This window comes from Pelophylax lessonae (assembly GCF_965119305.1).
Source record: "Pelophylax lessonae genome assembly, chromosome: 9".
Taxonomy (NCBI): Eukaryota; Metazoa; Chordata; class Amphibia; order Anura; family Ranidae; genus Pelophylax; species Pelophylax lessonae.
Window position 1 is genome coordinate 141,018,152 of NC_138776.1, and position 23,694 is coordinate 141,041,845.

The 23,694-nt window shown below is 40.0% G+C and overlaps 1 protein-coding gene across 1 annotated transcript; it reads left to right on the plus strand.

The window, feature by feature from the left end:
• The first annotated feature begins 783 nt into the window (after positions 1-783).
• LOC309563728 (beta-microseminoprotein-like) lies at positions 784-23,501 on the plus strand. Its single transcript, XM_082268327.1, has 4 exons — positions 784-895; positions 5,418-5,526; positions 10,166-10,271; positions 23,218-23,501. Exons 1-4 carry the CDS (start codon positions 857-859, stop codon positions 23,339-23,341), a joined length of 378 nt encoding a protein of 125 aa, XP_082124453.1. The 5' UTR covers positions 784-856; the 3' UTR covers positions 23,342-23,501.
• The last annotated feature ends 193 nt before the right edge of the window (positions 23,502-23,694 follow it).

The following is a 23,694-nucleotide window of genomic DNA, read 5'->3' on the forward strand; positions in this document are numbered from 1 at the left end:
TTTGTGTTTCAAACTTTATCATACCTGAGATGTTATAAAGAAGAACGCACAGTAAAAACAAATCATATGTAAATAGTTGGTTTGGGCTGCTCGTCCTTAAGAATTGCAAACATGCAAAATAATGGTACCGCTTTCAGCACCTCAAATCTGAAATAATCATACCGCCAGGGAGGTTAAGCAAAATGGTGGCCTTCTTGCTTTCACCCAAACTACTGAAAACAATGCCCTCTGCTGGTTGATTGACCATTGCTGCTGATTGTTCTGAGCATTTAGGAGCAAAGAGAGAGCCCTTTGTAAATATAATTATTATTTTTGCTGGACAGCTTGGCTGCTTACAGCAGTGGTAAATAACAAATCTACTGGCAGGACCAGCTGGTAATAAAACGATATTAAGGGGAAAAATAAACACTGGTGCGGTAATTCTCATGACAATCTGTGTCATGTATGTCTTTTTTTTTATTTTGCCTGTGGTTACACTTTAATGACTGACTGCCTTACCGTTCTGAGAATTGTAACACAAAGGAAAAGGTCGATGATGATTATTCAAAAAACATTTACATACCTGCCCAAGATTAGAGTCTGCACATTACATTTGGCATTATTCTATCACGTGTACTTTAGCTGTTCATGTGTTCTTTTATAAAGGCTTCCCAAATAAAATATTACAGAGCTACTAAAAATAGCTTTGCCATTAGTAATTTATAAAAATTGCACCTTCCTTGTTAAAGTTTGGGAGTGTCATTTCTAATAATGTGTCTTGTAGCCACACCTTTCCTTTGTACATAAAGCTTCACTTCACCTTCAGCTGTCATTTTCCAAAGGACCTGTCTTCTGTGTACTGCTCTTCTCTTCATAAATGATGCATCGCTCATACAATTCACGAACCTCTCCAATGGTAAGTAAACTGTGCCTTCTGGCAAAATTATAGCCTGCACAATATGTTTAGAGGAAATTCTATGAAGTAAACTGCTCTTTCTACAAGTAGTTGCCAAACTTTTTTTTTTTATATTAGTTATGGATAGAGTATAAAAATATTAGAACCTCTGCCGGGTCTTTATGAATGATTAGAACCTCAGAAGTGTAAAGGGGTTAGAACCTATGACAAGTTTAAATGTTGTCAATTCACTTTCTCAGTATTTTCTGGTGACTATTCTCAGCAAGGCAGGAGTTTGCAGACCAAAATTTACATGTCCAAAATGTAAAGTAGAACTTCATGCTAAAACTAAAATCTCTAAATCTACTTGCATCCACAATCCAAGACTAACCTATCTAACCATGTAAAGCAAAAATCGCTATACATACCTTTTCTGAAGGTCCGATCTGGTTCCACACTGAGCTGTCAGCGGTGGCTTCTCTGTGTGAAGGGTGCAGAAGAGGCAGCCGACAATGGACAGCCATAGTAAGTCTATGGGTGATGTCACTTCCCAGGCATTTCCCAGCCGTTGTCTGCTGTCTCCTGCACACAGCTTCCGCCGCTGGAGACCAGACCGGACAGGTTTCAGAAAAGGTATATATAGCAGTTTTTGCTTTACACGGTTAGATAAGTTAGTCTTAGATTGTGGATGCAAGTAGATTTAGAGATTTTAGATTTAGGCTGAACTTCCACTTGAAGGTTGTCGCTGAAAAAGAAGCAGAGGGGAAATCTTAATAGGAAAACATGTTCTAGTGACAACTATATGTGTTGTGATTTTCTCCAAATTCAGAGAGATTTTCTTTTACATTTAATGTACCCCTGGAACAGGAAGTGAGGGGACATCTCCCCAATGGGACCAAACCATACATGATGGTTTTAACCATCCTTTAATCTATCAAAGTGTTGTTTTTAGATCTACACTACCTAATGCAGCATTACTGTTGAGCTGAAATTGAACTTTTATTCATAAATTCGCTGACAGCGTCAATGACAGTAGCAGAGAAATTGAAGGTGGTTACATCAGCATCTTGCTCCTTGTTGGCTTCAGGATTCACAAGGTGTTTCTTTTCAGCTGTTCTGCATAGTATGTATTTTGAAAAAACATTTGAAAATTATTTTTAGTTCAAAAGGAAGACAGATTTTATGACAAAGAACCTTGAAAATATCGTTGTTTTAGTTCTTTGAAAGACAAAGAGGGAAAAAGTTCTCACTGGCCTAGTTTCAGAATGGCAATTTACATGTGTGATGCATTGCATATTAAGGGCCCATGCACACTGGCTTAAAAAAAAAAGAGGAGTTTTGCCTATTATCCTGTGTCCATGCACATTAGGTCATTAACAGACATATTTCAAGGTCAGCGTTTAGAGGCAGAAAAAAATCCCTCCTGTTTTGCGCTTTTGAGAGCGGTTTTCTGCCAGAAAAAAAAGCGAAACTCTCCTAAGCGTTAGTACAACGCCAAGAGCACTGGTGGTTTTTTTAGGCCATTGTGCATGGACTCTACATGGAAAGTTATTAGTAAAAAATGTATTATACCAGGTCTTTAAAAGTTGGCATTTAAATAATAACATTGAGTGAAGCAATGCTCCAGCGTAGGTTCTTCTTTGTCATAATATCTGTTTTCCTACTTGAACTGAAAATGATTGTTAACCTAACAGCATCTTTTTCACAAATCTAGGTTGGGAATTTTCATCCAAATCAAATCATAGAACAGTATACAAAAAATCCTAATAAACACTTTGCAACTACTATGATCAAACAGCCTGGGCAGTGGGAGTGGATAAGGCCAGTCTGCCCTGCCATGAACTGCAATGACAGGTGCCACTGTCAGCCATACATTCTTGCCTGCCATGTCAGGATCCCAAACTGCCGTGCCTATGGCACCAGCAGAACTGCATGGCAGGGCGAGTAAGAGTGTTTGATTGACAGTGGTCTGCTCTTGTCATTGCAATTCATGGCAGGGCAGACCAGTTCCTCCCACTGGCCTTTTAGATCAGAGAGAAAAGTAAGCCATAGACATGGCCTTTTTTAATATTTAAAGAATGTGCACAGGCTGTGGCAATGCTGCAGAGGATTGCCATCTCTAACAAGCAAGAGGCAGCCCCTGGCATGAACAATGGGTATTTTCATATAACTTTAACAAAAATAAAAAATAAATGGCTCACAATGTTATGCACATTTATTGTAGAGACTATAATCTATTTTTTTGGGGGGGCAGAGGGTTTGGGGTTACTGACTTCTTAAGGTAAAAGAGTTCAAGTTGTAAAACACCTTTAATGTTCTCCCTGCTTTAGACAATAATTAACAATTAAATGATTGCACCATTCTATTTAAAGCTTAGCCCTGTCAGTCACAGCTTAGTTCTAGGCAGAGTTAGTGAGTCATTCTATAATTTTATTATAGCTTTTGGGAGTCAAGCAACGATCTCTCAGGTGTTGTTTAATAATCTTGAGGTCTCAAGCCTTCAGCCCAAACAGAGGTGATCCCATAGCCTTCTCGGTATTATGAAATCTATAAGTACTTGAACTGGGGGAGGAGGACATCATTGTTGGTGCCATAGCAGATTTGAGGACCTGATAGCATGAGCTCAGAGATCTTGTTTCTAAAATTCTTTACCCACATAATAAACTAAAAGTTGATTCAGCTCTGATGTATCTACCAAAACTAAAATATAAGTAGACAAACACTTTGTGGTGCATGATACTGCACTATGTGTGCATTATTGTGTTTACCCCAGTAAGGGCCGCTGGATTTTCGGGTCCTCCCTTACGCACACAGCCCAGCAACAGGAATTTTTGTTTTTCTTGCAGCTTTAACGCAGAGTCAAGAACCAGTCCCGGGGAGGTTTGTTAAGGCTTTGTTTATTTGGGGGTTAAACTTGCATGAAATGCCCAGGACTGTAGAATTTGGATGCAAACTTGGGGACTTGCTGATGTTTCTGGCTGCTGGGAATTAATATTACAATGCTGTCCTCCCATAGGTTTGTTGGTACAGCAAAACAAATAGCAAAAAGTTCCAACTGCTGAATACAGGTGCTATACCGTAGAGAAATGCTAATGCACCTGGCTGCTCTTGAATCCCCAGCTAGAGGTGCTGGATGGCTTCCCAGGTTGTGAACTGTCATTAAGCTATCCCTTAGTTAGGGGAAAGCAAAGTATTGCACCATGCTACCCCTCCTCTATCTATCTTCATTTGGGGTATGAAGAATGAACGCTACTCACTCAATCCCTCTTTGGTGAGTCTTGAAGTCCAAGTGGCTGCTGCAGCGGCTTCTTGCTATACAGGCCCAGTTCTTAAATGTCAGGGTAGCTTCAGCTAAGCCTAACTGAGACTGGAGAGGGTATGAGGCCTCAGCTGCTCCTTGTCTCTCTCACTGGCTTTCTCCTGTCCTGGCTTCTGCCCAGGGGCAGAGCCCCCCTGCACAGGGGTCCCTTCCAGATGACTGGACCCTGGACTCCGCTCTCACATGACCAGGCTCCAGAACATTTGTGGCCTGTCTCCCCACCACCTGGGCCTTACCTACCCAGGGATTAGAGTAAACTCCATAAATATTCAGGCTTAGCCTCTGTTCCTCCACCCTCTAAGTTCCAGAACTATTTAGCAGGATTTGGAAACCAGGGGGAGATAACAGAAACCCAGCTCTTGGAGCTCTGCACACTAGCACAAACCAAGGAACCCCAGCGCCTCTGTCTATAGCGGAGCAAAACTAAATTTAGCTACTCTAAAGTTACCCTTTAAAAAAGGTGCTACACACCCCAACACACTAAAGCAACATGGCAACATACTACCATGCCTTATGGTGTGCTGCATCAGGAAAATAGCACAGGTAATTTTTTGTCAGTTCTGGAGCGTTGTCCGCCCATTAAAATAAAAGGGCTGCCTTAACGCAACCGGCAGATGTGACTGGAGCCATCAATATATATATTACATATAATCTAGTAAGAAGCTCAAATACATTATTAGAAAACTTCACTCAAAAAGTGAAGTACTGCTGATTCGCTCCCTCCCCCAAACTGTAACAGTTTTTTTTTTCTTTGGGGGGGGGGATTAAGTACTGATTTTTTTATCGGTAGCCGCTCCTACTGCTGCAATCCTCACCGAGGTGAAGATGTGGCCCCCTCCCTGTACCCTCCCACAGCCTGCTGGGACATGTGATGTGCTGCAGGACCAGTGTCTCTGCAAGTTCATGCATGCGCAGTGGAAGCTAGCTCCTGTACCCAAGATGGCAGTGCCAGCAACCCTCAGTGGTAAGAAGAATCGGTTGCAGAAAGACAGTGCTGGATCCTGGTAAAAGTCAACAGCTAGAGAATTTGTAGCTACTAACTTCTGAAAACCAAAAAGAAGCAGAAGTTCCTCTTTAGGAAAGAACTATAGCTATAAATGTAGTGTATATTAAAAAAACCGAATAATTTAAAAAAAAAATTATTAGCATAGTATAGTAGTATAGTATACAGTATAGTATGGTAATATTCAATAGTATTATGCCTTTTTGTGTGATTTTTTGCAGGTTCATGTGATCTGTTTAATACTGGCTTCTGGTTTCCTAATAATGTTATGTAATGCATCATGTAATGAAAGTAAACCAAGACGATTAAGCAGAGGCCGAATACTCCCTGGTAAGGATGCCTTTATTCAAATTTTCTCACAATGTGATAAGAATGCATTCTAACAACAATTCTGGTTAAAAGTAAATGCCATTAGTAGAGATAAGTGAAACGATTTGGAGCAAATTGAATTGGTGCAAAATTACTAATTAGGTATAAACAATATTTCACAGAAGCACAAGCCCTCAATTTCACTCGTTGAGCTGCTTAGGCGAAAATTAACATAATACCATAATAACATAACATAATACATTTACTTTTCATTAAACAGAAATTGAAATATTTTGTGATGTATTTAAGGTCACTTCATCTATTTAATGTAGTGTTATTTGTATTAGTGTTATTTTCATTTTTTTTACTTAATTAGTATTTGTGTACTCCCTTTCTTTTTACCTTTTTTTTTTTGCTGTATTTTTCTTTCCCTGATGAAAAAAAATTATGAAAGACCTTTTTTTGGAACAAGAATAGGTTGAGGATAGTTTAAAGCAGCTTTGGTAACCCTCAGGAGCCAGCCAATTGCATCCTTTAAAAAAAAAAAAAAAAAAAACACCTTAATTTCCTTATTTCCTTATCTTCCCCTCCCCTAGTGACTTCATCGTGTTTTGTTAAAATAGTGAAATTTTACCAAAATTGTCTGGATTTTTACTAAAATTTCAGAAAAATTAAAACTCAAATTCAGTCATCCCTAGGGACCTCTCATCTAATCAATTTTTTTCACAAAAGGGAAACATCATTTAAGATAAGTAAACTGCAAATGTACCAAGAAGAAGCACTTAATAGTATTCAAATAACCAGAAATTGTGCAAAAATAGCAACTGTAAAACATGGTTAAGGGAAACAGTGCATAAAATATTCAATATTTAAAACAATATATTTAACCCTTTTAGGCCCCAGAGTAAGGCCCCTTTCACACATACGGTCCGTTCAGTTCATCAGTTCAGTCACGTCAAAATGTATCAGTTAACCTTCCGTTTTTCATCCGTTTTTCGTCAGTTGTCATCCGTTTTTCGTCAGTTGTTATCTGTTTTTCATCCGTTTTTCGTCAGTTGTCATCCGTTTTTCATCAGTTGTTATCTGTTTTTCATCTGTTTTTCGTCAGTTATCCGTTTTTCATCCATTGTCATCCGTTTTTCGTCCGATCCGGTTTTTTGACGGATGAAAATTAGGGCATTCATCCGTTCAAAAAAATGGACATTGACGGAAGCGGATGAAAACGGATGTTAACTGATGATCATCCGTTGTCATCCGTTTTTACATAGAGAGATACATTGATGTCCGTTTTTCATCCATCAACAGATGGATGAAAAACAGACAAACGGACAGCATGTGTGAAAGGGGCCCAAATGAAATCTTCATGACTAGGCCAAATTGTGCACTTTGGTATGCATCAGTTAATTCAACAATAACTTTTTAACCCCCTTGTATACCAAAATAATTTTCACACCAATTTCTTTATCACATATGGGACCTTCATTAATTAGGTAATTTTTTTTTTTTTTTTAAAAACCCTGGCTATATTTTTTTATAATAAGCAGAGAAAATTTGTTTTAGTTTAATGCATAACGCACTTTATGTATATGATGCTATTCTAAAGCGTTTCACTATTTTCTCCTATTCGTCCTGAGTACAGGGGCCCCAAATATGTGTACGTTTTTATTTATGCATCAGAATTGTATGGTCAATAAACAAATGCCTATTGCCTCGTACACACGTACCGATCGTCGGCCGACCGATCGGCCGTCTTTTGTCCAGGGCTGTCCTGTCTGCTGAAAAGTGCAAAAGACTGCACAAGAATTTTGTCCGCCGACTGCAGAAGTGATGTCATGTGATGGTTAACTTTCCCTGTGTTTTTTCTTCTCTGAGCATGCCCAGTCTTGCAAATCTGCTGATTGTCGGCCGAATTCTGTACTGACTGGCGAACAATCGGCCGTTCTGGTGTTGGCCAACAAAAGTTTTAATGCCTGCACGACAGATTATTTTCGGCCGAAAGTGCGCTGTCGGCTGTCGGAAGCATCATACTAACAAGCCTACAATCGGCCGATCGGTCGTCGGCCGAATATTTACGGCCGACAATCGGTACGTGTGTACGGGGCTTATATTTTATGTTTGTAGACATTAGGTATTTTTTAGTGCAATGGACCGACTTGGGACAATATTATTGTACAACATGCACATTGTGAGTGAGATAAATCAAAAAGATGACTTATTAAATAACAAATATTTTCAGGCTTAAAATTGCATGTGCTTCCAAAAATAAAAGAAACCTATAACTGTAAAACGGTAAAACATTAAAAACCTGTAAGGCCCGTACACACGCACCGATTGTCGGCCGAACGATCGGCCGTCTTTTGTCCAGGGCTGTCGTGTCTGTTGAAAAGTGCTAAAGACTGCACACGAATTTTGTCGGCCAACAACAACCGACTGCAGAAGTGATGTCATGTGATGGTTAACTTTCCGTGTGTTTTTTCTTCACTGAGCATGCCCAGTCTTGCTCATCTGCTGATTGTCGGTCGAATTCTGTACTGACTGAGGAACAATCAGCCGTTCTGGTGTTGGCCAACAAAAATTTTAAAGCATGCACATCAGATTCTGTTCGGCCGAAAAGTCGCAGTCGGTTGTCGGAAGCATCATACTAACAAGCCGACAATCGGACGGTGGCCGAATATTTACGGCCGACAATCGCTACGTGTGTACGGGCCTTTAAAGCCCATCAATTCAAAGTTAAACTTAAATGACCGCCCTACAGTTAGTTTTTCACCATCTGGGGGGTGTAGTAAGTAATTTGGGATTATGTGCATACATGCCCCATGATGGGATAAATATGTGTTTTTTATGTGCGTGCATGAGGAGGGTCTTTTATTTATTTATTTATTTATTTAATATTTTGTTATTTTATGTAAATATGTTTTTTTTTTTTTTTTTTACTATCACAGAGAGGCTGATAACTCCCATTATAACAGGTAGTGATAGGTGATCTTTCTGGAGACTTCAGTGGGGTTGATTTCCTAACACTGGAAAATGCAAAATCTGATGCAGCTTTGCACAGAAACCAATCAGATTTTTTTTTTTTGTCAAAGCTTAATTGAAAAAGCTGAAGTTATAAGCTGATTGGCTACCATGCCCAGCTGCACCAGATTTTGCACACTCTAGTCTAGTTTTAGTAAATCAACCCCAGTGTCTCCTAAAGAAACCCTTTGGCCCCTTTCATACAGGCGGACCGTTCAGATCCGCCTGTCAGTTTTTTTGGCGGATCTGAACGGTCACCCCATGCATTTCTTTGGGGCATCGGATGCCAGCGGAGACATGTCCGCTGACATCCGATCCGTCAAATCTGGACGGATGGAAACCCTATTTTCCATCCGTCCAGCGGTTCGGATCGGTCCATTCCCATCCGATTCCCCCATAGAGATGCACGGGGACCCGACAGCTGTGTCTCCACAGACAGCACGGAGAACAGCTGCCATCCGCCTGCTCAGCGGGGGATCGGTGGATCGATCCCCGCTGAGAAAAACGGAGTCCGTCCGACGGACTCCACTGTGTGAAAGAGCCCTTTCTGTTTCTATCTTTATTATAAAAAATGAACATGTGAAGGAATCAGTGTATTCCATAGTTGTATTTACTATCAAATTGCATTGATATAATGCAAACAATGTTACACAGCATTGTAGAATATGTCCTGCCCATTTTTCATACCCAATGACTATTGTTTTGGGTCAATGGGCAGCAAAAAATTTAACAAACATGACAATGGTCACAAAGTAATGATGATAGTTAGCCAGTTTATTTCTAATCAGGTGTTCGCTTTTTAACTAATGTGGAGAATTTTTACGACCATTCATTTTTTTTTTTTTGTTTAATCTATTAATGTATCTGTAAAAATTTTGGATACGCTGGCCTCAACCTAAAACATGTAGAAAAATACTTTCCATATATACCGAGCCTTCCTTGTACCTCCATCTTTACTTAATTTTAGACTCTCTCTAGCAGACCTTATAGTAAACAATACACTAAACAATACACAACATACAGTAACTTTTAATACAGGTAGTAAAAATTAATTAAAATTATGCGATGATATAAAGCAAAACTGCATTGTTTTGTGCTCTTATAAAGGTTACAAAACTCAAAGCTGAGTTCTCATAATCTTATAAATATTTACATGATTATAGATTTCCACTAAAATGAATATATATATATATATTTTTTTTTTAACGATTTCTTACTTTAGTTCAGCAGATGATTAAATAAATCAATGCAGATTGTAGGATAATGACATGCAGACACTGCAACAGCTATGCATACCTTACCAAGTATACAGTACAGTATACAGGTTACAGTATACAGTAACCTTCACTCACCAAACGGGCAAACTCTGTCTATCTCAGGTAAACTATATCTTTGGGGTAGGCTGCAGCCATTAATTAGCTTAACCACATCCACTTGCGCGGAATTTTTTATTTTCCTCTGTCTATCTCAGGCAAAACCACATCCACATACAAGTGGCTAGATGATATCATAGTCAAAGGAACAAATTAGACAAATCAATGGCTTTGGCACTTTTGCCAACATGTTTAAAACTAGAATACTGGAAAAAAGAGGTCAGTGTACTTCTAGCTGTAAAACTTTTTTTCTCTTCCTCTGCTTTTTCCAGGCTGTATGGATGACGAAATTGTGAGAAAATTTAATTCAACATGGCGCACAAAGGATTGTTTGACTTGCAAATGTCACCCAGATGGTATGATAGACTGCTGTACAGAGTAAGTGATCACAAGGCTATAGAGTTCAATATTTATTAAGAACATGATTGCCCTGACTAATGCTCAGTCCAGATTAAAGCAGCCCATAGATGAGTCATTTTTGATCCCCCCCCATCCACATACTTGAGTTGAATAGGGAAATCCTCCCCACTGTGTCAGAATGCAATCCTCCCCACTGTGTCAGAAACCGCCGTCAGAATGCACTGATCAGCGCTGCCGGCTATAGCCTGCAGCGTTGACCAAGCAGGGAAAATCTGATAAGTAGATTGACTTCTGTACAACCAGCCTGCCCATACATGGATCAATATTCGGCCAGTCCCTGCTAAACCGGCAAAATTTGGATCCATGTATGGCTGGATTAATAAGAGATGTGAACACTGCCATTAAGTGGGTGTTACTGTGATTGAGTACTTCTCGGTAATACTGATCCATGAGATCATAGACAGCTGATGGTTTACAACTTGATTGCTAGACATCATAGAACAAAGAAAGACACAGGTATACAGATGTAGCACTGTCCCCGTAGGGCCTGCAGTAAGATGACTCTCTGGCGTCCTCTGATTACCAGCACGCAGTCACGTGGGGTACAGTTCACACATCCCTCCTTACTCCCGATTACTCGTCACACAATAAACAGTCCAGGGGTATTGGTTTTTAGTGTTTATTTTGGAACTTGGATGGGAGAAGGGAATAGTGGGATGCTCCAACTGTAACTATTCACAATGGATAGGGACAACTCTCACTTGGCCTCACCAGGTTGTTTGCGGAAGTAGCTGCACTGCTTAATCCATACTGCCACATGTATGGAAAGGGTTAAGTCTCCTTGCCCTTTTCTCTTCAGCTATAGACTTGGTGAATCTACATTATCTTCAGGACACTCACTTTATTGACACCCGTCCACTGACTCTTCTAGTTGCAGGGGTGGCCCCCCTCATGTCAGGCCCCTTGGCACAGATCTCTACTCAGTGTACTGCAGAATCAGATCCTCCAGTGTCTTCCCTTTCAGTCAGCTTCCCTGGACCTCTGGGTTCAGTTCCTCACTAGCACTCCCCATGCCCTCAGTTCAACCACCTGAGGCCTCATGACCCCTCTACAGAGGAGGAGGCAGCTGCCCTCCTTCCTCCGGGACTCCACTATCCAGCCGAAAGACTTAGAGCACATGTGCTCCTGGGTTTTTACAGTATTCCAGCATGCACCGAGGCATATTTCCTCTGCCAAATCACCAGGGCTGTATCAAAAGCCTGTGTACTCATTTGTCAGGTTTCCTCCCACTGTCCAATATGCCTTCCTATTGGACCAGTGGGAAACACTCTGCAGACAGAATGAGTTGCACCTGAGCACAATGAGCAGATCTCACTAACAGATCCTGCTCTCTGGTAGGCAGTTACCTGCAGTCCTTCTGGTAAGGACCCAAAACTATACTTTCTCTCTAGCACTTACCTAGGAGGGTGCTACACAGATATGTCGTAACCTCTAACTAAATGCAGTTTAGTAAACGTATAACTAAAAGCAAAACTTTTTTATTTGGATATAGTGGAGGGGGATTAGAACCCCTATCAGTTTTCATTGCTGTCCGCGCCCCCCTCTCACCCTCTCTATTTGTTCTGTTTACCATTAACACTGAAAGTGAAAGTAAAAACAGAATTGTATACTCACCTTTCCGTAATCTTCCTTTCATGGGGCATCTTCATGGCAGCACACACTGGGTTGTGACTCCGCCCCCTCACAACTGATAGGCCTGGATAGCTATAAAATCTAAAGAGGGATCCCTCCCAGCATTCTCCATAACTATCCTCTACAAAGAAGAAAAAGGGAGGGTTATTTTGTGCTGCCATGAAGATGCGCCAGGAAAGGAAAATTACGGAAAGGTGAGTATACAATTTTCCGTTTTCCTGTCGCATCATGGCAGCACACACTGGAAATAACTCGCTTACTGGTGGGTGCTTGCAATATATTTATTTTATTTACAAGAAATGGTTGAGTTAGCTTGAATAACAGCTTTTTCAAACTCAGCCGTAGATAATTGTGCCGGGTCTACTCTGTAATGTGTCATGAATGTGGATCGGGATGACCAGGTTGCTGCCTTGCATATGGTCTCTGGAAATACTCTACAGTACGCTGCCCATGAGGTAGAGATTTCCCTGGTAGAGTGAGCCTTCAGTCCTTTCCGGTATTCATAGGTGTTGGGTTAAGTACGCTTTCTTTCTTCATAGTCTTAATTATTCATGATGCTATTGTGCTTGACGATGCCGCCTGGCCTTTCTTAATGCCATGAGGGATAATAAATAGGCTTTCCGTCTTTCGGAATGGATCAGTAGCTGTAATGTAAATATAAATATATTACACTCACATTTTAATGTTTCCACCTGACACTAGGAGCATTCGTCTGTAACTCTGTGATGGACGTCAGGTAACAAAACTAGTAGGGCGGGGCTAGGATGCCGATAAACACCGCAAGATAGTCACACTCCACAGTCGCGGCTCGGAGATACAGCCGGAGTGTAGGAGTTACAGGCGAATGATCCTAGTGTCACATTAAAATGTGAGTGTAATATATTTATATTTTAATAAACCATTGGATTTTTTTAAACAGAATTACACTATTCTGTATCCTTCCTTCTCCTGCTTTATAACCCTTACCTTGCAATATCCTGGGAATAATACATCCATGGAGAGTGGGGGAAGATCCAAGTTTTGAATTTAGATCGTTCTGCTGGAAAATGTATAAATTCAAGCACAATTGCTGGTTTATAATTTGACCAGCTTCTCATCTGGTGAGTCATTTTTGGGGGAGACGTTGGAGCACATTGGGTGTATTTTCTCACGAGTGATCACTGAAGATTTTCTATCGATTGAATTCATCATATTATATTTTGGCACTTTTGTCAATTGGGACTTTTTGTACGGACTTATTTATCACTTGATTTATTTACTGTGTCTTCTATTATCATTTTTATGATGTGTTTTTTATGAGTTTGATATATATATATTTTTTTTAATTTAGTACATTTTGCACTTGCACTTTTTGGAAAGAAGTCTCCGTTTATACATACATTTATATATATTTTTACATATTGTAACACTTTTTTTAGATATTTGGCTGGTATATAATTCATAGGCACTTGGACACGTTTTTACTATTATAGTGTTGGCATTTTTTATATATAAGATAATTTTTTATATACAAAAAAATTTCCATATATTCTTTCATATCAGATACATGAGGAATACAGGTTTTGTATACACCAGTTATTTTGCACATTAGCACTTTACATATATAGAAGTTTGGATCCAGTCCATCTGTGAAGGACACAAACGTTCGCTGATTATCCTATTTTCTCCATATTCTGCTACATGTTTTTGGTAAAAATTTCAAATCGTGTATATTGATTGGTTTGTGCAAAGGTTATTGAGTCTAAAAACTAGGGGATAGATTTATTTTGTTTTTATTTATTTATTTATTTTTTTACTAGTAATGGCGGCGATCAGTGATTTTTAGCGGAACTGCGACATTGCGGCAGACAGATCAGACACTTAACTGACACTTTTGACACTGTTGGGGGTACCAGTGACATTACTACAGTAATCAGTGCTAAAAATATGCACTGTTACTGTACTAATGACACTAGCAGGGAAGGGGTTAACATCAGGGCCGATCAAAGGGTTAAATGTGTCCCTAGGGGGGGCTTTCTAACTGTGTGTAGGTTGTAATCACTGGATGAACACTGGATGAACACAGAGACCTGTGTTCCTAAATGGGAAGAACAAAGGATTCTTGTGTTCATCACTGACAGAACAGCTGTCTGCCATGTTTACATTGGCAGACCGCTATTCTGTCACCATGGGGAGCGATTTCGGGTGCCCAGTGAACTTTGCGTCCGCCGGACCTGCTGATTGGCTCCCCCTCTAGCCAATCAGCGCGTGTTCACGCCTCCAGCAGCATGGGCACGCCCCCACTATTTGCTACACGATGCGACGTACAGGTACGTTGTTTCGTGTAACAGAGCCGACCTGCCATAGTAAAACTATGGCAGCTGGTCGGCAAGTGGTTAACGAACCCCACACATTCTTAGGAGAGTGGGGGACAGTGAAATTCTCTTTTAAGTAAAAAATTAACCCTGTTACACCCTGACATAACAGATATAACAGGGAAAGAAAGGAGCCATCTCCTGATAGAGGACACAGGCAGCAATAAGTAACTGACACAAGTTCTAATTTTGCTTATGCCTTTTTCTGTTCCAGTAACAAAATAACAGTAAAGACTAATAGGGGTTCAAGTAGGAGAGCTGGCTTTCATCCATCCTGAGTACACTGCAGTGACTGATACTTTATCAGGGAACTGGCAATAAAAGCACACACATTTGTACGCCCCTCAAGAAAGACCTCTGTGTCTTTGGTTGTGCTTGGTTGGCTGGATCGAAGAATTCCAAGACAAACGCCTGCCAGCCTACTGAGCCAAACAATCCTGCTATTTGAGTGGATGGTGGACAACAGAGATGAAATTGGCTAACTTTATATCATAAATCTACTTGTGACATTTTTTCTGGAGCTGAGTTTTAAATTTTTTTTTCTGTAAAACTAAGATACTACTGTATTTTAGAAACACATGGTGCACTGCAACCAAGATTAATTATGTTTGCCTTCCCAGAAAACATTATATGACCAATTGTGGTCACCTGACCAGCATACCTAATGAGCTTGTTGGACATCCCATTGCAAACCATAGGCAATAATATGGTGTTTGTCACCCTTTGCAACTATACTGTAGAAGCACCCACTCTTCTGGCAGGCTTTCCACAGAATTATGAAGAGTTTCTGTAGGAATGTGTGCCCATTCAGCAAAAAGATAATTTGTAAGGTCAAGTACTGATGTTGGATATGATCTGGCTTGCAATTGGCATTCCTATTTATCCCATAGTTGTTTATCAGGGTTGAGGCCAGGGTCCTATGCAGGTCACTCGTGTTACTCCACACCAAACTCACTAAACTATGTCTTTATGGCTTCAACTCCAAAGAACAGGCTGCACATCAATGTTCTCACTGGTTCCTAAAAATATTTAACAGGCGGGGTGTCCCTATGGCGGAAGGATGCAGTGCGTGTTGCCTGTCGGAGAAATCTTATTGGATCAAGTGATCTCTTTGGTGTGTGGCACGTTGTTTGGAGTTTAGTGCTATACGGAGCTGGAATGGGCTGCTGGGCTTGGCACTAGGCCAGCCCACGGGCATAAGAAGAGCTTAAAATCGGTGCCTTTATGAAGTTAGCTTTTAGCACAGGGCACATACATGCTGCAATAAAAACAAAATGTTTTCGCAAGGTTAGAAGGTTGCAGCTGTCTAGAATGTCTTTGTATGACTGTAGCATTAGCAGTAACCTTCACTGGAAAAACCTAAACTCCATTGGAGGATGGACACATACTTTTGAGCACACCAGGGAACATGTATCAATTCTATCACACTACAAGGCACTGCTAAATTGGAGCAATGAGACAGATTTATGACACTTCTGCCGGATAATTTACACAATTCTCCCTCAGATAAAGTAGTATTGCAACAGAATAAATCCTGGTTTTTACCACTTCTTAGTTGTGTGTCAGTTTAGAATAAAAATCGCTCATTACCAGGTATACTAGCATTCACATCAGAGGACTCAGGCCTGGCCTAAAAGGCATTTTGCACCCTGCTCCTGACCCGCAGAAAACTGCAAAAAGAGCCAGGGCGACTACAGCCATTCCTATGGCTGAGTTCTGAACCACCTTGCCTGGGGTTTCAACTCTGTTAAGGGTCCTTGGACAGTAGTCGACTACATCTGTTTATCTCTTGGGTATTTGGCTCCCATGCCCCAACTCCAAGGCCTCTCCCATCCTGGCACTTATTTGGGCCCTAACTCCACACATTAAATCACTAGAGGAAGGTTTTCTCTGAAAGGTACCTAACATCCAATTACCACTTTTCCTGTACTACAACCGCAATTCCAAAAAAACTACTACTTTTACTGTGTAAAATCTACATGAAAACAATGCAATGATTTGCATATTTCATAAACCCATTTTTTGATTACAATAGAAAATAGAAAACATATCAAATGTTTAAATTGAGAAATGGTACCATTACCCACTTAAGCCTGGAGGATTTGGCTGCTCAAAGACCAGGGCCTATTTTGCGATTCGGCACTGCGTGACTTTAACGGACAATTGCGTGGTCGTGCGAAGCTGTACCCAAATGAAATTGACGTCCTTTTTTCCCACAAACAGAGCTTTCTTTTGGTGGTATGTGATCACCTGTGCGATTTTTACTTTTTGCGCTATAAACAAAAAAATAGTGACAATTTTAAAAAAATAACAATATTTTTCAAATTTTTTATATGAAATTCCCCCAAAAAATGGTAAAAATCAAATTTTTTTAACATTTGAGGCCAATTTGTTTTCTGCTACATATTTTTGGTAAAAAAAATCACAATAAGCATATTTTGATTGGTTTGCGCAAAAGTTATTGCGTTTACTAACTACGGGAAAGATTTATGTCATTTTTATTGGTTTTTTTTTTAACTAGTAATGGCGGCAAACTGAGATTTTTTTTGCGGGACTGCGACATTGCGTCGGACAGATCGGACCCTTGACTGACATTTTTGACACTTTTGGGGATACCAGTGACATTACTACAGTAATCAGTGCTATACATATGCACTGTTACTGTAAAAATGACACTGGCAGGGAAGGGGTTTATTGGTGATCAGTGGGTTAAATGTATCCCTAGGGGCGTGATTCTAACTGTGGGGGGGCGTGGCTTGTGATGTAACCACAGAGACATACGATCCTACATAGCAGGGTCGTATAGTCTCTGCAGTTACATCAGGGAGAATGACAGACGGATGTGTTTACATCAGCCAAGAAAACAAAGAAAGGGCGCACTGACCTAGCGCATTATCCTCAATAAAAGGCTTTATTTGTGTAACATTAAAAAGTGGCTACTCACAGACATAGATGTAAATATAGCATATCGAGCTTATTTGCCCAAGTGTCCGGATAAGTCCAAATAATCGTCCATAACCAATGAGATGACTGCTGACGCGTTTCGAGAGCGGGGGGAGACGTCCCCTCCCGCTCCTTGTAAAGACAGCTGAGCGACTTCTCAGCCACATCGGTTGTCCTTACAAGACAGCTGACCCTCGGCTATGGACGCCGGTACCAGGGTGATGCCTCTAGCTGCAGGCATCACTCCGGTACAAGCACTTTCCCAAAATATTGGCAATATCAGTAAACTCAGGGGCCGATTCCGATATATCGGGGAAAGTGCATATCGGCCCCCGATATATTGGCATTGCCGATAATCGCTCGATCCCTAATATATATATACACACACACGGAGTAACCAGTTCATTAATGTACATAAGAGGTATAAACTCAATCAAAGGTATGAACCCAATATGCTACATATCATAAAATGAATATTGAACAGAGGGATCATAGAAAAATCGAAAAACGACATCCAAAGAGCTTTACGCATTTTGTAGATAAACTCCACTTCCTCAGGAGCGGATGCGCCACCTTTCTGCAAAAATATATAGGGTTTCCAGATAGTCTAATAAATGACCCAAACAGGAAAAAAAAATATGTGGATGATAAACAAGAGAGAATGTTATCCATGCATGAAGTACTTACATAATATTTCAAGTTCATGACGTGGTATTGCTGAGCCAGAAATGCCGGTAGTGTCTACCACGGGAGCTGTGGTGATAAGCAACGCGGAGAGAGACCAACCACATAAATAAAAGTCCCCAGTTTATTAGACTATCTGGAAACCCTATATATCTTTTGCAGAAAGGTGGCGCATTCGCTCCTGTGGAAGTGGAGTTTATCTATGAAATGCATTGAGCTGTTTGGATGTCGTTTTTCCATTTATCTATGATCCTTCTGTTCAATATTCCTTTTATGATATGTAGCATATTGGCTTTATACCTTTGATTGGGTTTATACCTCTTATGTACATTAATAAACTGGTTAATCCGTGTGTGTGTGTGTGTGTATAAATATATGAAATAATGTCCAAACATGTATTTACTTATACCATGTATATATATTAATATAAAAATATTAACCGCGCTAGAGGAAAAAAATTATTATAAACAGCAGCAACTTCTAGTGTGACCACACCCTGTAGAATATTGTAAAAATAAGTCGCGCTATGAAATGATCAATGGAGATATAAAGTCCATACAGTCCAAGCATAAAGTGAAGATGTAATCCAGGACCAGGAACCCCTAAGGGTGTATGCTTACCAGATTGAGGTAAGGTAAAGGCAGATTCTTTGAATAGAACTTGTCACCTTGATAGTAGATCCAGGTCCACGTGAACGGTTAACTCAATGGTCATTGGATCATAGAAGTAAAGGTAAAAACGCAATAGCGTAAAACCTTACAAACTAAATTATTTAAACACCACAGTGTTCTTAAAAAATAAGTTCAATTGTGTGCATGAAAAAACCACCACCAATAAGGTTGATCACTAATAACAGTGAATTGAAAAGACCATGCAAAAAATAAAAATTAAATAGTAAATGTGATGGGTACCCCTTACCAAAGGTGATAAGGGTAAACATCAAAAAATGTATGACGTGTTCTGGCTGAAGGCGCCTCTTACCGGACAACAATAATTGAATAGCCAATAAGGAGGGCAAAAGTGTGAAATTTGCGTGTTGAACCACCACCTCTTATAGCTAGATTCGCCTCTTACCATATGAAAGAAGAAATATAGCAAAAACGTGCAGATCACAATTCAGTGTGAACCCGGAGCCAATATTAAGACACACCAATAGGGGTCGCCTCTTACCAAATATAAATAGTAGTCAAGCCTGTATGGTGATCAAGCATCCAGGGACCCGACCCTTAATCTGGGGTGCTGTTTCCTCAAATATCCGGAGGTATTGCAAGTGTTCACCCACATGAAGAAAAAAAGGCTCCTATAGCGTAAAACCATTAAAATTTATTTCCAAATAAAAGCAAAGTAACTTACAACAGGACCAGGAATGAAGGAGCAATGTTTGTCAACCGCCGGCCGGACGGCTTCGCTCGCCCGCACTCTCCGGTCGCAATCCGATGACGTCAGTACGCCGTGACCCAACGACGTTTCGTCACAGATGACGTTTTCAAAGGTGCGGACGGCGTACTGACGCCATCTATTTATGCGAGGAGTTGAGCTAAATGACCGGAAGAGGGTGAGGATCATCCCGCCATCTTGAGTGGGGGAATTCATAACCGGAATGGTAACTCACACACCAACCCGCAAATAGCAACAACAAAAAGTTGTACATGAGCAAAATTAAACTGAAAAAAGAGCATCACGCAAAACAACTGTATTTTGAACCCATAAGGTAAAGAACAAAAATTAACAAAAGGATATTACAAGTTTGAATGACATATTGATTACAACTGGACAGCACCAATTTCAACCATCATAAAAAAGAGAGGAAGGTTGTATATGAAAAGAATTGATGATGTGAACAAAGAAATCCTTTCATTCTTAGATATTGATATATCCAACCTAATCAACCCCTTATTTAATAATTGGGCCCAACATAATGCTAATAATTATAATAAAAATTGTCACACATATGTCAAATACAACTGATTGGTGTTGTCCCATTGTATTGACAATTGGGTAATAATAGGCTTGGATAGAAAGTCAATGATAAGTTAATTTCAATGTATATATTAAGAATATATTTAAATAAAATTATAATAAAAGGGTATTAATAAGTTAGGCATTGTCTATGAAAGCATTTATTTCAATGTCAACATTGAGTCCAAACGGTACGTATGTTTTGGCCCGATGAATCCAGTTCATCTCTAATTTTGAGATGCCTCTAACTAGGGGTTCACCCCTCCAATGAGGTACAAATTTGTATATCCCTAGGAATAAAGTATTCCTGGGATTTTTATCATGGACAAGGGCATAGTGTTTGGACACTGAATGCTTGGGAAAACCTTTAAGTATATTTGATATATGTTCATTGAGTCTTACTTGTAATGGTCTTTTAGTGCGTCCTATATATTGAAGCCCGCATGGGCACTGGAGCATATAGACAATGCCAGTGGTCATGCAGGAAATAAATGGCTTAATAGCGTGAACTCTACCTGTAGCTGTAGACGTGAACTCTTTAACTGATCTACATTTATTAGAACTAAAAGAACAGACACGACACCTGTTGCATTTATAAAACCCAGTCAACTGACTTAAAAAAGTAGGTTTGGGGGCTGGTGGTTCTAAAATATTGGGTGCCACTTTATCTCTCAAAGTTGGGGCTCCTTTAAATACCACGCGTGGTCTATCAGGCAGAGTGCTACCCAGGACTGGATCATTACCAAGAATGTGCCAGTGACGACTGACAATATTTTTAATGGTCATATGCTGACTTGAAAAGGAAGTAACAAAAGGTAAGTTATACGAAGAATTTTTTCTATCCGTTTTGGACTCATTATTCAATAGTTGGGTTCTATCCATTCGGCTAACCTCCATAAGTGTTTCGTTGAGAAATTCCTCACTGTAACCCTTATCGAGAAACCTCTCAGTGAGAACACGGGCCTGAGTTTGAAACTCATGGAATTCACTACAGTTACGCCTAATACGAAGGTATTGGCCTTTGGGTATAGCCCTCAGCCAAGGTGCATAGTGACAGCTATCGACAGGAATATATGAATTCCTGTCGGTTGTTTTGAAATATGTGGATGTAGAAAATTGTCCATCCTTAATGCTTATGGTGAGGTCAAGGAAATTGATAGCGGACTGGCTACACTCATAATTCAGCTGAATACCCCGATTATTGGAATTCAAATAATCCAAAAAGGATATCAGGTCACTTTGGCGGCCATCCCAGAGGAGGAGCACGTCATCTATGTACCTAGCCCAGAGCAGTATTTGCGGCCTGCGGTGGGCATAGATGACGTCCTCCTCCCACTGGGCCATAAACAAGTTGGCAAGAGACGGGGCATATTTAGCGCCCATGGCCACCCCAGTGACCTGGCGATAAAACTGCCCATTGTACCAAAAATAATTATGGTGAGTAGCGAACTCAAGTAGCTCCATAATAAAGGATATCTGAATTGATGGTAAATCAGAATCCCTATTGAGATACATATTGACCGCGTTCAACCCCACATTGTGTGGGATAATTGTGTGAAGAGAGGAGACATCAGCTGTGACCATCCAAAGATGGTCACTAGGAATCAAACCTGTCAAAAGGCCAATGACATGTCTCGTGTCTTTAATATATGAAGGTGTGGCTTGCACCAATGGCTGTAAATAAGAGTCAATATACTTCCCCACCCGGGACGTCACAGAGTCGATGCCACTGACAATGGGACGACCCGGGGGGGAAGTCAGACTCTTGTGCAATATATATGAATTACAGTTTGTTTCCCTGTAAACAATATTTGCCAAGTAATACTCCTATATACATGTATATTATGTGACATTCTATTTTTAAGTATGTACCGCAATAAACCTTTTTTATGTTGTGAGTTTTAGCAGCCTGTCTCTCACTTCAGTTAAAGTCCCAAACTTTTTCTCTTATTTATGCATATTAGGGATGGGGCGCATGACATATGTGCTCCGTTTAATGTCCCAACATTCCCCCCTTTTTTTCCCATAAAGAGGGTAGGGACCTTCCAGCTTGTTATTAGTGCTCATTTCAAAAACCTGCATCTCTGATAGTATGGGGGTGCATTAGTGTGTATGGAATGGGCAGCTTGCACATCTGGAAAGGCACCATTAATACTGAAAGATACATCCAGGGTTTAGAGCAGCATATGCCCCCATCCAGACCATTTTTTTTTCAGGGAAGGCCTTGCATATTGCAGCAGGACAATGGAAACCACATACTGCATCTATGACAACAGCATGGCTTTATAGTAGAAGATTCTGGGTGCTTAACTGGCCTGCCTGCAGTCCAGACCTTTCACCAGCTGAAAATATTTAGCGCTTCTTTAAATGAAAAATATGACAAAGACCACCCAGGACCATTGAGCAATGGCAAGAATGGGACAACATTCCTCTCCCAAAACTCCAGCAACCGGTCTCCTCAATTCCCAGACATTTACAGTGCTGTTAAAAGAGGTAAACATGGCCCTGTCACAACTTTTTTTTAATGCAAAGAAAAGAGCAATACCACTCAGGCTCAAACAGCTGTGCTCTGCAATCCAGCTGGGTGCTTACCTCGGCTCACCATCGTGAAAGTATTTGTAGGAAAAGAAATAGGTCGCAGTCTGTCATGGAATGAAGTTGCTTCAATTTATTAAAGTATCGTCATGCCAAACACCCAAACACTCAGGAACTGTTAACGCGTTTCACACGGGTCTCCATGCTTGTTCACAATCAACCCCAACTTTTTTTAGACATGTTGCTGCCATCAGTTTCAAGATTACCTCTTTTTTCCTAAAATGGTACGTTTTCTCAGTTTAAACATTTGCTATGTTTTCTATTTTCTATTGTGAATAAAATATGGGTTTATGAGATTTGCAAACCATTGCATTCTGTTTTTAGGTAGATTTTACACAGCTTCTCAACTTTCTTCGAATTTGGGTTGTATACTGGGAACAGAGCCATCTAGTGGCAAGCAAGCAAACTGCACCTGATACCATACCAGTATGTAGTCTCTTTTTTGCCACATCAGTTTTCCTGGGCTGTATTTAGAAACTTCTTTCCTGGTCCTGCATGATACATGACATTCTTCCATATAGGATCTGTACCATTTATCGCTAACAATGCTAGAGAAAAGCAGAATGTAATATTAGAAGTACAGCAACCTGACATGAAAGAGTAGAAGGTCCTACCTGCAAACACCTTACAAATAATGCATCATCTGTTTTGCCATTGCAACCTCTTGATACCGGTTCACTACTCAAATCTTCTATAAAAATGTTCTAAATAACTAATAAATAAATCTTTTCTTGCAGTGTTACAAAACCTGTCCTTTTCGACTCAGAATGTGAAGCTGTATTGAACAAAACTTCATGTGAATACGTAATTAAAAGAAAGGACAACTCTTCTAAAGTTTGTAATGTAGAAGGAGTAATGTGACCAGTGCATAAGAGCCATAAAAACTCAGAAGGAAAATTAGAAAATCTCAGCTGTGCAAGACCAAAAAGAGAAAATCAACATAAAGAATTTTTTTTAATTCAAAGAAATTATCATTTTTTATTTTTTTGGTTAAATAATAATAAATGTTTGTGTAAATAAATGAGGGGAGACATGTTTTATTTAATAGTTTACCTCAAGAGGTTTCCATTCTGTAGAACAAGACATTTCAAAAAGAATAGGAAGACTTTATCTGCAACACGAGGACTCAACTAATCAATATTAATAAAAATATAAAGACTTTTTTTATCTTTTTTATTGAAATAAAACATAGCATACAAACAGAGGCATAACTA